The sequence below is a fragment of the Lutra lutra genome, chromosome 1 (assembly GCF_902655055.1).
Source record: "Lutra lutra chromosome 1, mLutLut1.2, whole genome shotgun sequence".
NCBI classification, from domain to species: Eukaryota; Metazoa; Chordata; class Mammalia; order Carnivora; family Mustelidae; genus Lutra; species Lutra lutra.
Genome location: NC_062278.1, coordinates 73,453,942 through 73,472,340, shown reverse-complemented (window position 1 = coordinate 73,472,340; position 18,399 = coordinate 73,453,942). Strand labels below are relative to the sequence as shown.

Here is an 18,399-nt window from a genome sequence, read left to right as displayed (position 1 = left end):
AACTATGGTGAAAACAAACTCCTGTGTGATTATGCATCACAGTTTTGTGACCTTTTCTCCATCTTTTCCATTTTAAAATAGGATCTTTTCTTTTTTACATTGGCTAAACAAAAGGCTCTTTAAGTCCCCGACTTTCAAACTTCTTTTTTTATTTAATTTTTTTCTTTCTTTTTTTTTTTTTAAAGTAAACTCTACACCCAGTGTAGGGCTCAAACTCACAACCCCAAGATCAAGATTCATGTGCTGTATTGACTAAACCAGCCAGATGACCCCCTAAACATTCTTAATGACAATCTACTATGACCCACAGTGAACAATATATATATGTATGTATATATTTATATAAAACAATATTCATATATATTTATGATATGTATACTAAATGTAATATTTCATCAAGTAATACTCAGCATAGTGAGTAAACAGCATATGGGCAATACAGTTTGATTTTTTTTTCTATTTATTCTAGTGTAGTAAATTTTAAGAAATTTTAATTGTGAATCATTAAATTGATTTCATAAACCACTAATGTATGTACAGATTGTAAAACACTATATTAGAATAATGTTTCTCAAACTTCGTTGTTGATAAGAATTAGTGAAATAGCTATGCTTACATCAGACAAAATATACCTTAAGGCAAAAATTGTTATTAGAGATGAAGAACATTTTACAATAATAGAAGTGTCAATTCATCAAGAAGACATAACAATTATATATAATACCGAATTCAGTGGTTAAATAGACAATTCAGTAAATAAGAATTGGAAATTGGTAATGGATAGTAATGGATAGAACAACTAAGCAGAAGTAATGGATAGAACAACTAAGCAGAAGGTCGAAAGGGAAATAGAAGCCGTAAGCAACACCATACTCCAAATACCAAACTAAACATAGACACGCACAGATCACTCTACCCAACCACAGTGGAATACACCTTCTTCTCAAGTGCACATAGGACATTCTCCAAGATAGATTACTGATTAAGCCATAAAACAAGTCTTATAAACTTAAAACAAGTAAAATCAGATATATTTCACAATGGAATACAATTAGTAATCAATAAAAATAGAAGAAAAGTTGGGAAATCTGAGGAAATTAACCCACCCTTAAATAACCAAAAGGGCAGAGAGAAATCACAACAGAAAAATTGGAAAATACTTTCGAGGTAAATAAAAATCTCAGTATACCAAAGCTTATGGGATACAGCTAAAACAGAGCATAGAGGGGCGCTTGGGTGGCTCAGTGGGTTAAGCCGCTGCCTTCGGCTCAGGTCATGATCTCAGGGTCCTGGGATCGAGTCCCGCATGGGGCTCTCTGCTCAGCAGGGAGCCTGCTTCCTCCTCTCTCTCTCTGCTTGCCTCTCTGTCTACTTGTGATCTCTCTCTGTCAAATAAATAAATAAAAAATCATTAAAACAGAGCATAGAGAGCGGCATCTGGGTGACTCAGTTGGCTATGAGCTCCACTCAGGCTCTGCTCTCACCAGGGAGTCTGCTTAAGATTCTCTCCCCTTCCCCACACCGCCTCTCCCCTCACTTTCACAAATAAATAAATCTAAAAAGAAGCAAAAGAGAAATTTATAGCTATCAACACCCACATTAAAAAAGAAGAAAGACTGCAAATCAGTAACCCAACTTTCCACCTTAGAAAGAAGTCAAATCCTAAGCAAGTAGGAGGAAATAACAGAATTTAAAGTAGGAGTAAATGAAATAGAGAAAAGAAAAGAAATAAGCCAAACTGACAAAACCAAAAGTTGGTTTTTGAAAATGTCAACAAAATTGAGAAATCTTAAGCCAGACTGACCAAGAAAAAAATAGACTCAATGTATTAAAATCATGAGTGAAAATGGAGACATTACTAACAAGCTTACAGAAATTAAAATGTATCACAAGAGAATACAATAAACAGTTGTATACCAACAAACTGGAAAACCTAGGTGAAATAGACAAATTCCTAGAAAAACACAAACAGCTGAAACTGACTGAAACAGCTGAAACTGACTCCAGGAAGAAACTCTGAAGAGAGCTATATAGCAAACAAAGAGCTTGAATTAGTCATTTAAAAATTTCTGACAAAGTAAAGCCCAGGTCTGGATGGCTTCATTAGTGAATTCTGCCAAGTGCTTAATGAAGATTTTAATACCAGTCCTTTATAAGAAATGTAAGAACAGTGAACACTTACTTCCCAACCCATTCTGTGAGGCCAGTATTACCCTACTAGTAAAATCAGACAAAGACATCACAAGAAATGAAAATTATAAAGCAATATTCCTTATAAATACAGAGACAAAAATGCTCACAAAATACCAGCAGTGTAGTAACCAAATCCAGCAACATATAACAGGAATTATACACCATGACCAAGTGCAGTTTGTCCCAAGTGTGAGAGGTCTGTTTATCATATGAAAATCAGTCAATGTATGTACCATATTAATGGGATTAGTACAAAAATCATATGATCATATTATTGATCATATTTGATCAAGTGAAAAAGTATTTGGCCAAGTGAAACATCCCACATGATTCAGAACACTTAACAAACTATTAGGAGGGAACTTCCTCAACCTAATAAAAGGCATCTATGAAAAACATCATTCTCAATAGCAAAAGCCAAAAGCATTCCCCCTAAAGTCAAGAACAAGACAGGATATCTCTTCATGCCATTTCTGTTCAACATTGTGCTAGAGGTTTTAGCCGGGAAAATTTGGCAAGGAAAAGTAATAAAAGTCATCCAGATTGGAAAGGAAGAAGCAAAGCTATCTCTGCTTGCAGATGACATCATCTTATATGTAGAAAACCCTAAGGAATACACACACGTACAAACAACTAGCCCTCATAAATGAGTTCAGCAGTAGGAGTGTAAAACAGAGAAGCCACTCTGGAAAACAATTTGGCATTCCCTTAAAACATTAAGGCTAATTCCATTCCTAAGTAAGTACTCGAGGGGCGCCCGGGTGGCTCAGTGGGTTAAGCCTCTGCCTTTGGCTCTGGTCATGATCTCAGGATCCTGGGATCGAGCCCCCACATCGGGCTCTGTGCTCAGCGGGGAGCCTGCTTTCTCCTCTCACTCTGCCTGCCTCTCTGCCTGCTTGTGATCTCTGTCTGTCAAATAAATAAATAAAATCTTTAAAAAAAAAATCTATATACCTAAGTACGTACTCGAGAGTTGAAAACTTATGTTCACACCAAAACTGGTACACTAATTTCACAGCGGTGTTATTATAAATAATAGCAAAAAGGTAGATACAACCCAAATGCCCATCAACTGAGAAATGGATACATAAAATGTGATATGATATGTCCATGCAATGAAATATTACTCAGCCATAAAAAGAAATGAGATACTAGTACTTGCTACAACACAGATGAACCTTGAAAATATTATGCTAAATCAAAGAAACCAGGCACAAAGGCTATATGTTACATGATTTCATTTATAGGAAATGTCCAGGTTAGGGAACTCTGCAGTGACAGTGGTTTCCAGGGGCCAGGGAAGATGATAGGAAATGACTGCTAATGGATATGGGCTTTCTTTCTGGAGTGATAAAACTGGTCTGGAATTTCATAGCCATCATTAAAAACATCCCTTTGAAGTTACTGTCTTTGTGACCTTAAACAATAATAACAATAAACATGAATATAATGACATCAGTGTACAGTGCTAATTGTTTGCTAAGTCTTGTGCTGATCCCACTACAACCTAGTGCAGTGGGTGGGTATACTATTATCTCCAAGGGAGAAACCTAATACAGAGAAGCCAACATGTTATTCGATGTTTCAAACCTTCAGAAATAAGGTTTCAGAGGATTAAATGAGTTAATATGTAAAGCCCCTTCCTTAGTACGTTGTTGGTGCATGGTACACTTTCCGAAAATGGGTCATGTTATAGTGGATGTTGTGTGACACATACATTTTTCATGTAAAAGGTCATTCTAACTTCCAATGTGTTGTAGTGTTAATAGTGTCTAACGCTTTCATTGTTCTTGGATACAGGACCCCCTGGACCAGCTATCCCTGTACCTGCAGGCTACCCAGGAGGCTTGCCTGTGGGATACTACAGCCCGCAGCAGCCCTGTGCCTTCCCCTCATACCAGCTACCAGCTGGTATCCATCCTATCCAGTACCAGCCTGGCAAATATCATATGCCAAATCAGCCTGTTCCAATCACATGGATGCCAGGCCCTGCTCTTATGCCGAACTGTCCTCCTGGTCTGGAATACTTAACCCAGGTACTCCACACAAGTCCAAATAATTTTCTGATGAAGTATCACTGGGGATCTGACAGAAAGAGATCCACAGCTGGACAGAGTGGATGAAGGTGATGGGTCAGTGATGACAGAGGTCCTGTTTATGAGACCGTAGGAGTGGTGGTCCTGATTTTAGAAATGTGAAGGGAAGATGAGTGCAGGGATTGGTACGGCTGTCTAAAGAATATATGTTGAATTTTAAGATATGCAAGGTGTCCTGTGGAAGGCAGTTTAAAGAACAGGAACAGAGGAGAAACTATTGAAGATGCTCGTTGAGGTGTCGTTTGCATAGAAGTAAAGAGTTAACACCAAGAACAACAACACGAAGAACAGAACAGTAGACTGTGAGTCACTGAGTGCCTCTGCCCATCCCTTTTTCTCATTACACACACTTTTCATTAACCACTCCTGCCACCCTCCAACATAAAATGTAAATAAAAAGAGGAGAACTACCAAGGGCTTTGCTTCAGGCCAATTTCCAGGGACCCCCTTCCCATAACACAGTGGATTCTTACTTTCCATTTATATAGACATTCTGAAGGCACCAGGAAATCTGGGTCAGAAACTGGGGCAGTATGTCAGATCCATGTACCAAATGGTATTGCTGAAAACCACATGTCAGAGACTCCGAAAGGATTGCTTAATGAAAATAAGATGAAGCTAGTTCTGAAAGTCCCTTAGAACCTATTGAATCATGTTTGGTTTTAGAAAAAGGAGATGTTGAAATACATTATAAGCAAGGGACTTGTCAGTTTTCTTAATTTGCCTAGTTTTTAAATTTCTTCTCTTACTCTTAATGGGAGTTAAATGAAGATATTTTATGAATTCTGTTTTCTCTTTCAGGGATGTTTTGAATTTTAAAAAAAAGTGAAAAATGAAACAAAACCAATAGGCATGGAGGCAGACAAACTTGGTTTTAAATTCTAGCTGTACTCCCTCCTCACTCAGCAGACTTCAGTAACTTTCATAACCTGTTGGTGCTTCAGTTTCCTCAACAATAAAGTAGTACTAGCGATACATACCTTACTGGGTTGTTAGGAGAATTTCTCAAGAGCTAAGCTTTATAGTGTGCCTACTATTTTGGGCACACAGGGTCCATCCGTGGGTGGTAGCTTGTGGATGTTATTAGGTGAAACACGTTGTATGCCAACAGAAGACAGAACCAGTCGTTTGCTTTATCATTTTCCTTATCCTAGTCTTTTTTCAATCTCTGGTGTAGATTCCATGCATCATTATCAGGACTGTCAAGATCCTGGAGCGTTCAAAGTAGTAGGATTCTATTATTTCTAGAGTACTGGCTTGGCCAGTGACTCTGTCAGTTTGTCATAGTAGCCATAGTATCTGATTGGATGAACTTCTTTGGCATTAACAGGTCTTTTTTCGTTAGAATATTTTGCTCAGCAGTGGATGCTTTTATCAGCATATTTTTTTGAATATTTTTTTAATATTTTTGCTTTGAGTTCTAGATTTCAACATTCTGGATTTTTAAAGGAACTATAAACCACCTTAGTGGCCAGTTTTGGAATTTTATAAGACATATTTAGACCTCCTCACCTGATTGTATTTTCATGTAAGAAAACGTTTTTAATGAAGGAAGGATTGTATCTTCCCCATACCCTCTTGTAGTCAGTTACACCACAAAATATTTATGTCTAGCTATTTTTTACTTTCTTTATTTCTTTATTATTCGTGTACTTTTTTAGTTAATGTAGTCAATGAATATTTGGTGAAATATGACATTTCAGACAATATTCTGGGCTCAGGGATTACAAATGATCTATATCATCTAAAATTATATAGATACAATTACTCTGTCCTCAAAGAGGCTTATTCTTGTCTGCTAGAATATTCTCAAGAATGTCAGGTAATGAGCCCATCAAATTCTCTTTAGAGTGATTCCTAAGTGAAGGTAAAATACTAGTGTGTCTAGTGGTGTTCCCGACACCCTTTTTAAGAGATCCCATCCCAAAATGTTTCCTCTCCCTTATCCTAATCCTAATCACATGCTTCCAGCATTATGGACCCTCTCCTTATTAAAGTATGCACCTAGGGAAGACCCTGGCATTAGTAGCTCAAGTGAATGGAAATCAGTGTGTGAACATCTTCCAGAGGTACCTGTGAAAATAAAACTGGATACTCCTGTGTGAGGTCCCTGGCTGGCGAATTTGCTCTCTGTAAGCCTCTGAGAAAAAGCTGCTTCTGTGGCTGGTCCATGTTAAACAGTCCCGAACTTCCTGAGCACCTCCAGGCTGTGAGTGTGAGTGACAGACATGTCCAAGATCAGTGAGTAGGGGCTGAGCTAGAAACAATCTGTGCCAACACAGCTTGTTCTAGATGCTGTTACTGTAGCAGGAAGATGATTTTCTTCCATACAGTTGATGTACCAGGCAACCTTATCTTCTTTTTTTTTTTTTTTTTTTTTTTTTTTTTGCAACTGTTTACCTTTTGAAATAGAACTGGAGAAAAGTGGTATTCCTATTTGGACAGCTCTGCTGACCAGGTATACAGATAGACTAATTTCACTCGATAACTTTTTTTATTCCATTCAATTTCAAAAAGATATCTTGGTATCAATTAATACATTCTTGTACCTATCTCATCAGCTTCTTTTCTAACACTGATTGGATTTAGTTATGTTATTTCTATTTTTCCTAATTTCTTTGTTCTATCCCAACAGTTGGACAACATACACGTCCTTCAGCATTTTGAGCCTCTGGAAAGTATGTATAATTTCATAATGTTCAGCAGTATTTGAATCAGGTGGAAATTTGCATCACCCCATATCTAGTTCCTTATTAATATAGATCATTTATTAATGGTTCAAAGAGAAAAGACTATCTTCTTTTACTCTTTCTTCAAGAAAGTATAAAGGGAATTATTTTGTATAATTGTATCTATTTATGTATCATACCTAATAAGTTCTTAGGCTTGAAAAGACGTTTTATCTGGTCACTCCCCTCCCCCAACACTCTGTTCTGCATATTCATCTTTCATGGAAAAGGAAAAGAAGGAGCCAAGAGACTAAATGAGTTAGCCAGGGGCACAACAGTCAGCTAATCAGTGGTAGAGCTGGAAATAGAATCTAAATTTGCTAAATTCTGGTCCACTGCCCTTGGTTTAGAAATAAAAAGAAATCACAGTAAACATACTGTTTGATCTCAGTTCGTCGTCACTGGATTCCTGACCTTCACTTTGCCACCAGATCTGCACATTCATTTGACCACCACACAGAGCCTCAGAGCTTCCTTGGTTCATTTTCTTATTTGCAATTAGGAATGACTCTGACAGTCTCAGTATATTTCTTGAGCTGACTACTTGATGGTAAAATGTATAATTTCATTTAAATGGCTTTATAATTAAAGTCTTCTAAATTCGGGTACTCCAGGAATATAGTTTTAGTCTTTGCATTTATGTGGAAAAATTTAAAAATCATTTTATACTGCCTCCTTAAAAGAAATGTTTTAGATTACTAAAATTACTAAATACGTATTTAGATACGTACTAAATACGTAATCAAAATTACTAAATACGTATTGGGTGTCTGAATTATTTTGGTGACCTAATCAGTTGTAATATTTCACTTTAAATTTTTAAAAAGCTATTTTGCTTTAATCCCCTAAGAAATACTACAGAAGGACTTCTTGAGGCCCATTTTAACTGCTTCTAATTTAAAGTGTCTTTCTCATTTTATTATTTTTAGTGATGACATCTTTTGAAACCAATAATAGATATGATATTAAAAACAATCTGGACCAAATGGTTTACATCGTAACTGAAGACACAGACGACTTTACCAGAAATGCTTATCGGACTCTAAGGCCCTTCGTCCTCCGGGTCACCGACTGTATGGGCCGAGAAATCATGACAATGCAGAGACCTTTCAGATGCACCTGCTGTTGCCTCTGTTGTCCCTCTGCCAGGCAAGAGGTCAGAGAATGCAGGTCTTATCCCTGGTTTCTTCCTGATCCAAGTCTTCACAGCATGCTTGTGCTCCTTCCAGAATGACACAGGAGGGGATTTTCACTGGCTCTGATGATCAGAATGAAAGAAGAGAGTGGGGGCAGGGAGGCAGGCCACATTGTCTCACCCAAGGAAAAGCGCAGAGGGCTTTTTCTTGTGGATTCCTGCCTTCCAGTGCTAGTTGGGGGGGTCAAGCACAAATTAGGGTTATTTATTCAGTGACCATAATTCTGTCAGTTGTGTCTAATGAATTGGAAATGTATTTATGACCTAAAACAGAAGTCACACACATTTGTTTAAATGTAGCTACGTATCTGCAGATAAGATGTCGCTAGACATCATCGAATACTTTTAGAATTGGAAGAGACCTTGGATGATTTTATACTCCCCATCCCAGTCCACACTTGCCATAGATAAAGAAGGGGTGGCTCAGAAAGATGAAGTGCCTGGTGAGGTTACAGTCCCCTGAGGGCCGGACCTACAGAGCAGGCGTTCTGAGTTACAGTTGGGTTCCTTGTCTACAACCCATGTGGCTCAAGAAGGCTGTTTGCTGCAGGGAAAGAAGCAGCTTTAGTGAGAGGTCCACCAGAATTTTGAATTCCAGATATGTCACCTACTTAAATTGTGCAATTTACTTAACTTCTTTGGGCCTCAGTGCTCTGGTACATAAATATGCACGACATACCCCATAGGATTCCTGGGATATTTAAAAGACATAGTAAGTGCCAGCACATACTAAATGTTAATTTATTTACAACCTTTTCTGTGTTTTGATTTCCTGTAAGATGGAGGTAATAATAGCACCTGTAAACAGGATTGCTTTGAGGATTAAGTAGTAAATAAATGTTAACTGTTCATTACAGTACCTGGCAGATAGTACAGTGCTCAGGGAACGTTGTTCCCAGGTGTCTTCCTCCTCTATCATTACTGTTTTTGTAATAATGGCCTGATAGTTGAGATGAATCTTCACCTTTAATTCTTAGTCCTTTGGGATATACTAGGAATTCTTCATATTCATGAGTTGGGTTTTCTTCTCAAATGAAATTTTTTTAAAGATTTTATTTATTTATTTGACAAAGAGAGACATAGTGAGAAAGGGAATGCAAGCAGGGGGAGTGAGAGAGGGGGAAGCAGGCTTACCGCTGAGCCAGAGCCTGACACAGGGCTCCATCCTGGGACCCTGGGATCATGACCTGAGTCGAAGGCAGATGCTTAATAGACTGAGTCACCCAAGCGTCCTTCAAATAAATCTTTTAAGTAATTTATTTGTATACAGTTTTGTGGGTTTTTTTTTTTTTTTTTAGCTCTTAGGCCTATACTTGTATAAGATCTTAATGCTAGGCAGCTATCAAATGTGTATGCTTATGTATATGTGTGAATGTATATATATGAACTGTTATATCTTTTTTATTTTTTATTTTTTTTTAAAGATTTATTTATTTATTTGACAGACAGAGATCACAAGTAGGCAGAGAAGCAGGCAGAGAGAGAGGAGGAAGCAGGCTCCCCATTGAGCAGAGAGCCCGATGTGGGGCTCGATCCCAGGACCCTGGGATCATGACCTGAGCCAAAGGCAGAGGCTTTAACCCACTGAGCCACCTAGGCGCCCCACTTTTTAAAAACATTATATCTTGACTTGACAGTTCATGAAGCTATGTAGTCCTGCCCCATGCTGAGATCTAGTGGACTCAAAACTCTTAGAAAACTATATATGACACCAGAAAAGCTACCAGTAGAACTTTAACTCTGGGCTTTTACTAAATAATTTAATTTTGTGACTCTTGTTATTAATAAATATGAAGATCTTAGTTCTTCACAAAGGAATATTGTAAAGATGTTTAGCTAAAACAGAGCCATGAACAATTTTGAAACTCTTTTTAAAATGGCTTTATAGGGGCTCCTGGGTGGCTCAGTAGGTTAGATGTCTGTGTTCGGCTCAGGTCATGATCCTGGGGTCTGGGATCCAGTCCCATATCAAGCTCTCTGCTCAGTGAGGAGCCTGCTTCTCCCTCTCGCTCTGCTGTACTCTCTGTCTGTCAAATAAATAAACAAATAAAATGGCTTTATATATTCACTCACACATTCTGTTGTTTTCACAATATTCAGTTTTCAGAATGCCTCTTTCTGTTTTCTCTTATAATTGTCTTGTCTGAGATTCAAATCTAAGACGTTACCTTGCTACTTTGTCATGAATTGTGCCAGAAGACGTGAGACACCTAGAGCCGAGACAAAGAACGTTACTACAGCACAGTAAACAGCATGAGTGCCATGAGCAGTATGTGGGGTCAGTCCCCTTGCTCCCAAGGTCTATAGGGTTGAATCAGAGGAGCCCAAGCAGGTGCTGCATACAGCTGAGCATACGAACTGAGCTTCGAGAACTGTCCTTTATGGCAAGCAGTCCTTTTGTTCCCATGGGAAAGGTGACCTCAGCTCTCAAGGCTATTCTCACCTACAGCCATAAGAGCGAGCCTGGGTAAAATGGAAGACTCTCTACCAGTAACATTGTTTCTAGTCCTTGAAAGACTTCAGAGCACATCTAGGTGGTGTGTCCACGTATACGTTGGTGCATAGCTTCCTCCCCTCTGTCACTTCCTCACTTGCAGCTGGAGGTGCAGTGTCCTCCCGGTGTCACCATTGGCTTTGTTGCGGAACACTGGAACCTGTGTAGGGCAGTTTACAGCATCCAGAATGAGAAGAAAGACAATGTGATGAGAGTGCGTGGGCCATGTTCAACCTACGGCTGTGGTTCGGATTCGGTTTTTGAGGTAAACAAATGTAAAAATGACAATTTTACTATTTTTCTACATGTACTAACAGACCTGGGAATGAGTTGGTTTCAGATTATGTTTTCATGTGAATGAATAAAACAGAATGAGGAAAGGGTTATTGGTTGACATCAAATCATTTTCAATGTATTGTTCGTGGATTGCTTACAGTTTTCCAAAGTGTGAGCTACTTTTTTTATGATTTCAGTGTTTGATAAAGATAAGAAGAAACCATTTAAAACACTAAACCTGAAAGTAAATAGCCCAACTGAATCCATTTCTTTCTTCTTGGTTAGATTTAATTAACCATTTTTATCAACGATTTGCAGGATTGGGATGTAGGTCCTGAGTGATGAAAGTACCCCACATATCACAGGACATTTGGAGTACCCCAAGATTGTACACATTGTTTATTTGCATGGTAGAAATTGTCTGTGTCCTTATGAGATAGGATAACATTGATAACAAGGATAAAACTCATAATAGGTTATATTTTCTCAGGAAAATGAAAAATCCTCTTGTTTTGCCTGTATCCCAGTGACTCCAAAATGAGTGCCTATTATCTTACAAATCTGACAAAGGAGATTCCTAGAAATATTTCCTGAGCTTCTTAGAGAATCCTTCTTGAATGCCTTGCAATTTCGGCAAGCCTCATTATCTAAATTTGCTCATTCATATATTTCCTATGACAACCAATAAACTCTTTTTTTATTTACGTATTGCTTATTTATTAAAAGACCATTGTAGAGAAATAGAAAATATAGATAAGCCAGATTTTAGGGACAGGTGTATAGGGTCATTTTGATCACCCAAAGTTAGTATTTGGGTATTGTCCCTCTGGCAAGAGTCAGAATCCCCCTTCTGGAAGCTGAAGCCCCTCGGAATTCTTACATGCTTTAAGAAGACAGGGTGGATTTGGCACACAGAAACTTGAATGATCATTTGAAGTTTGTGAAGTACATAGAACCGTGCTTCCTTACTTTTGCTTATGTGTTTCCCTAGACTGTAGGGACTCCTTCCCAATTCCCACCCTTTACTGTTTGAAAAAGAACTTCAGAATCAATTCAAATCATGCCTCATTTGAGGATGAAGAAAGATCACCAGCCCCAAAACTGTCAGATATACCCCAGCTCAGTTATTAACCAGTTGCAAGACACTTAAGCCTTCTTGGCCATGATTCCCTATTACTTTACAGTAATTTATTACTTCCTGTCCTGTATTTATGCTATGGCAGTGCAAGCTGCTTCTAAGTAGAAGAGTGAAATATATATTATAATATTTTTCAGTCATCCTAAAGTCACATTCTTATCTTTCTAGGTCAAATCCCTTGATGGCATGTCCAGCATCGGCAGTATTATTAGGAAGTGGAACGGTCTCTTATCAGCAATGGGGGACGCTGACCACTTTGAAATTCACTTCCCGTTAGACCTGGATGTGAAGATGAAAGCCATGATTTTTGGAGCTTGCTTCCTCATTGTAAGTCTTGCTTTTGAGTTGTCTTGAGAGAATCACTCTTTATGATGAGATGCAGTTATAGTGTAAGAGAAAGGCAATAAACTTTGAAACTAGGACAGTGTCTGTCTCTACCGCTGACTAGTTGTGTATTTTGCAAAGCGGTTAGCACTTTCAGGCCTCATTTGCCTTACCTATAAAATGGAGATAAAAATACTTACGTTGTTCAGGGCACTGAACATGAGCTATCATAGGAGTAGGGGGGCCAGAAGAGTACTTGGAGAATATGGGGCATCCAATGGGTATACTTGTCCTCATTGCATGTTGTTTGTCTTTTCCATTACTTAAAGATGCCTAGCCAATGACTTCTTAATGAAATAAATAACCCAAAGCTAATGTCCCTTCCCCCCACCCCGCTACCTCTCTGTCAGTGGGCTCCTTGGTATTGTATCTTCCTTCGATTTATTTAGGTACAATTCCCTTGCTGTAACCCTGACTGATCAGTGGTTACGTGGAAATAAAATGGATATATTTACCTTCAAAATGTAGCTAACATATTGCAGTTAGTATATTTAACGTATTTAATATTGATTGTCCAGTTTTTCTTCCTTTTAACAATGAAGATTTTGTTAATCGGAATCCCCAAAGGGAGATATTATTGGCTACCAACAGTTCCAAGTCTGTAATTGCTGGTCTTCATATTAGGTCCTTTTCATAAAGGTTTTATTAGATTTATTTATTCTTAATTAGAATCGGGGTCACCTGATAAATTATGAGGATAATACTTCATGCTTTGCATCTAATTATGTATGTATCTATATACATACAGTTATCTTTCTCTATATATAAGATATATATAAATATATGTATCTATAATTATTTTTCCAATTTCAGGACTTCATGTATTTTGAAAGGTCTCCACCACAACATTCATCAAGATAAATGGACACAGCAAATCAGCAATTATGGCTAATAAAAAAAGTAGAAAATTGGATCGGGCTTATAATCCCCTGAATTATTTGTAATTATATGTGTCTGCTTCTGCAGGTTTTTTCCACTGGGTATTAGCTCTAACAGGCTAAGAGTGTAAGAGCAAGAATACAATCTAAACATGTTTCAATTGATTTTATCTGCCCATTTGTCCTCTTGGTAGACTAGGCGTTCACCTTGAAAAAGCTATGACTCAGTAACCAGGTAAACACATTACAGTAAGCTTAAAAACACTTTACCATGACATAAGGGAAAACGAATCCCAGAGCTCTCACATTAATAGGTCATGAAATGGTGAGCTTTTTAGAGCAATCTTTGAGATAGAGTAATAAAGCTTTTATCCCTAACCCTGTCCTCCCTCTCCTACCTCTTGTCCTGTTACGGGAGACAAATTTGGTTCCAGGTGAAAAGAATGATACTCTTGATCTTTAAAAACAAAAAGGAAGACAGACAGAAACACTATGTGTTTATTGTACAAGGAAACATTTACTTGTGCATATGTGTCAAAACCCTGTTTTGCAAGTTTCTAAGTTTCCTTGGAAATTTTCATTTTTTTAACAAATAAAACTTTTTTTTTTTAAATCATAAGATTTGTATTTTCCATGCATACTCCCTCATTCATCAGCATGGTCAGTCAGTACCTGCCTGTATATGGAGTCAGGGTCAGACTCTCAGGAAAAGAGGTGTGACAAGGGCTACAGCTAGTCTAGATCTCTGAGCATCTTAGAGATATGAGCACCCTTATAAGGAGGTTGCATGTAATCTGTTTCATTACTCTTGGTCACAAATGCCTTATATATAAAATATGTTTGGCCAAATCTCTAAGATTGCCTTTTGAACCTTTGTTTCTCATTTGATGTGACACAGAGAAGATAATTGTTTTTTTCTTTTTTAACCTTCCAAAAAGATCCCTGATAACCACTATGTTTTTTTAATAGCAAGAGTTAGGGTTTTGTTCCTAAATTTTGAAATGTGACATTCCGTGTAGCACTTTGGAAAAGCAAAACCTCTAAATCTTGATGTTGTTTAATATTTCTTAGCTGCTTTTTATTTAGATGATAAATCTGTATCTATGCAAAGAAAAGAATAAAACACAGCAAACATGCTGCTTCTCTGTGAACTGTAGCTGACTGGTAAAATTATGTAGGATCACCATAGTTAAAGTATGTACTTGTTTTATTATCTATTTAAAAGCATAGTGTATTAGTGAATAAACTCTAATGAGTCAACCTGCCTCTTTTGCATTCTACCTTCCTATCTGGACATGGACTGTGTTCTTTCAACACAGCCAGTATTTTGAATGAAATGTATTCTTCTTGTTAAGTAAAACAAGCCTGAGTGTTCTCCAGTGGGATTATTCAGAGATGAGGGCGTTTGCCCATAGTTCCTCTTGAAGTCAAAGAAAGGTGCTTCATTTTTAAATTATATTTATCTTTTCATAGTAAAGTTGTTTTACTCAGTTTCTGGTCATTTTTATTTTTAGGTGCTACTACTAGCTTTTTCTTAAAAAAAAGTAAAATTGCTGCTTTCTAAAAAAATAATTATATTTGAAAGTATAATTGCAGTCTTAGACATATATATTATTTCTTATAATAATGTTTTACATTTTATGTATGAAATCAGACAAATAGTACTGAGAAAGTTTATCTCTATAAACCTTCTTTTTACTTGCCCATATCCCTACATCCCAAGACCTGCTGCATAATACTAAAAAAAAAAAAAAAAAAAAATTATTTTTAACATATTACATTTTAAATTTCTGCTTAAAGTTTTTGTGGTATTAAGTTGTCTCTTACAGTTATAATTCCACTTTCTTTAAAAGTAGTATTATGTATCTTGGGGTGCCCGGGTGGCTTAGCTGGTTAAGCATCTGCTTTTGGCTCGGGTCATGATTCTGAGGGTCCTAGGATCGAGCCCTGCATGGGGCTCCCTACTCACCAGGGAGCCTACTTCCCCCTTCCCTCTGCTGTTCCCCCTGCTTGTGGTCATTCACTCTCCCAAATAGATCGATAAAATCTTTAAAAAAAAAAAAAAAGGTAATACAATGTGTCTTATATTTTTATACTATGGTTTCTATGTATATCTTAATGGTATTTCATTGTGTAAAATTGATCAGATTGACTAAAAACAAAAACTTCTCTGAAATTTGTATGTTTTCGTGCTTCATATTGTTTTTGGCTTTTAAATAAATATAATCTGGTTTATAGTAGAATACTGTTCTATTTTTTGACTTGGGATTGAGTCTTTGTTGTAGACAGAATGCTTGTATCCCTCCCCACACCCCAAACTTAAGAATTTACCCCAGTGTATGATGTTGGGGCAGTGTTGGGTCATGCAGGAGGAAGAGTGTCCTTATAACCTGCCAGCACCTTGATCTTAGATTTCCCAGCTTCCAGAACAGTCAGAGAGAAATACTTGTTGTTTAAGCCACCCAGTCCACAGTATTTCCATACAGTTACCCAAATGTATTCAGTCAGAAATTGGAGGTGCTGCTGTCCAAAATACCTAAAAATGTGGAAGCAGCACTGAACTGGGTCATGGAGAGAAGCTGGAAGCATTTTGAGTTGCATTCTAAAAAAAAAAAAAAGCCTAGATATCTTTTTTTTTTTAAAGATTTTATTTATTTGTCAGAGAGAGAGGGAGAGAGAGCGAGCACAGGCGGACAGAATGGCAGAAAGCCTAGATATCTTAACAGAACTTTAAAGATGATTCTGGTGAGAGCTCCGATAGAAAAGAGAGCTGTAGAGGAAGCCTCAGTGTTCTTATAGCTAAGTAATCCTGAACAGGATGTTGGTAGAAACGTGAACGGTTAAGGCCATTCTGATGAGGCCTCAGGTGGAAATGAGGAACTTGTTCCTGAGGAGAGGCCCTCTTTAAAGTGGCAAAGAGCTTGGCTGAATTATGTTCATGTTCTCATGTTTTGTGGAACACAGAACTGGCAAGTGATGAAACTGGATGTTTAGCTGAAGCGAGTTCTAAGTAGGGTGTTGAAGTTGCAGTTAGTTCCTCTGACTTACAGTAAAATGCAAGCAGTGAGAAATGACTTACAGGCAGAATTGTCAAGCAAAAGGAAGCAGAATGTAAAGACTTGGAAAATTTTCAGCCGATCCATATAGCAAAAAATGAGAACACTGAGGGTATGGCCAAAGTACTGATAAGAAGATCAGTGTGAGTGAGCCTTCTGAACAGAAGCCGGGGAACTCTTCTCCAGGACAGTGGAAGAATGACCCTGATGGCACATCAGTGGTCAACAGAGCCACCTCTCCCATGACAGGCCTGTAATGCAAGGGCTTAGGGGGCTGAGTGGTTCAAAGGAAGGGCCTTCAATACCAATGGGAACTTTCTGCACAGTACCTGGCACTACTTCACATGGGCGGCCCTTGCTCTCTGCACTCTCTTGCCATGCGCTTCTGCCACCCCAGCTGTGGCTCTTGTGTGCCCTGGTATGGCGTGGACTTCATTGGTCACCTGTCCAGAGAGTGCAGGTCCATGTGGCCTTATCTCATGGTGCATAGGTCAAGGGGGTATGGCTGCCTTCACCTTGGTTTCAAAAAGGGCCATCTGGGCAAAACTTGGGCTTTGAACCCCAGTCCTGGAGATCCACGGGGCCCAGGTAGAGAGTCTCTGCAGGGAAGGCCATTCTGCTGAGCCCTGTGAGTGCAAGGCCATCCCAATGGGCCCAAAACACAGAGCTTTAAGTCAAAGATTATTCTTAAGCCCTAAGATTTAATGTTGTTTGTGCTGTGTGGTCTCGGACTTACCTGGGACCTGTCACTCCTTTCTTCTTTCCTATTTCTCCTTTTAGGAATGGGAATGTCTGTCCTGTGCCTGTGCCACCATTTTATCTTGGAAACACATAATTTGTTTGGTCTTGCAGGTTCCTAGATGGAGAGGACTTTGCCTCAGGATGACTCATACCTTGATTCTTACCCCTATCTGATTTAGATGCAACTTTGGACTTTCAGACTTTTGAGTTTGGAGCAAGTTAAGACTTTTTGGCTGTTAGGATGAAATGAATGAATTTTGTCCTGACCAGGGGTGAATGCCATCGACTGAATGTCTGTGTCCCCTAAAATTAGTATGTTGGAATCTAATCCCCTAATGTGATGTATTAGAGGTGAGACTTGGGGATGATCAGAATGTGAGGGTGGAGCCCTTATGAATGGATTAGTATCTTTATGAAGGAGAAGGTAAGGAAGCTCCCTTGCCCCTTCCGCCACATGAGGACACAGTGAGGAAGATAGCCATCTGTGAACCAGGAAGTTGGCTCTTACCAGACACAGACAGTATCTGCTGGGCCTTGATCTTGGACTTCTTTAGAACTGCAATAAATAAATTTGCTGTTATAAGCATCCAGTCTATAATATTTTGTTATAGCAGCCAAAATGGACTAAGACAGTTATTTTTTTAAACACTTTTCTTCAAGGGATTTTTTAAGGAATTCTTATATATATCAGTTCCTTCAGGATCCTTGTTTTCTTATATGTTTAATTCCAATAAAGTCATTTTTGTAGTGTTTTATAGTAGTAACTAGCTTTCTGATATAACCAAGTTATTTATAAATGCTTATTCCTAATCCATTTACTTAAGACACATTAAAATTTAGGTATGGTTTCAGCAGTAGTGTGTCATGCAGGAAAGCTGCCGGAATTTATAACTGTCAGTAAAGGATGCATTTAAAACAATTTTTAATGACAAGATTTCCCAAAAAGTATACAATAAGCTGGTTACCAGTCTAATTTTTTCAACCAGCTGGATGTTAAATTAAGTTCAAGTATAGAATGAGCAGTGATTTCAGGGATAGCAGCCTGCTCTGCTGGGACAGCTGGCTGCTTTTTAGGACCTGCTGCCCCCTGCCCCAGTGTTTAAGGTTTAATTTAACTTATATTGGAAGATGCAAACTTGGAAAATCCATAGGTATGGATTTAATAAACTAAACCAAATACAACTTTTTGGCTAGTGATAACAAACACTGAAAGTGAATC

At 38.1% G+C, this 18,399-nt stretch overlaps 1 protein-coding gene across 7 annotated transcripts in view; it reads left to right on the top strand.

Annotated features, from left to right (window-relative positions):
- PLSCR4 (phospholipid scramblase 4) overlaps nucleotides 1-14,002 on the top strand; it is a 148,390-nt gene extending 134,388 nt beyond the window's left edge. For all 7 annotated transcript variants that reach the window (XM_047727206.1, XM_047727213.1, XM_047727220.1 and 4 more), the window contains 6 exons: nucleotides 3,994-4,229; nucleotides 6,925-6,967; nucleotides 7,948-8,174; nucleotides 10,811-10,972; nucleotides 12,290-12,448; nucleotides 13,319-14,002. In XM_047727206.1, coding sequence (XP_047583162.1) covers nucleotides 3,994-4,229; nucleotides 6,925-6,967; nucleotides 7,948-8,174; nucleotides 10,811-10,972; nucleotides 12,290-12,448; nucleotides 13,319-13,366 — 875 coding nt within the window. In that variant the 3' untranslated portion in view covers nucleotides 13,367-14,002. The remainder of the gene's footprint in view (nucleotides 1-3,993; nucleotides 4,230-6,924; nucleotides 6,968-7,947; nucleotides 8,175-10,810; nucleotides 10,973-12,289; nucleotides 12,449-13,318) is intronic.
- Nucleotides 14,003-18,399: the final 4,397 nt, after the last annotated feature.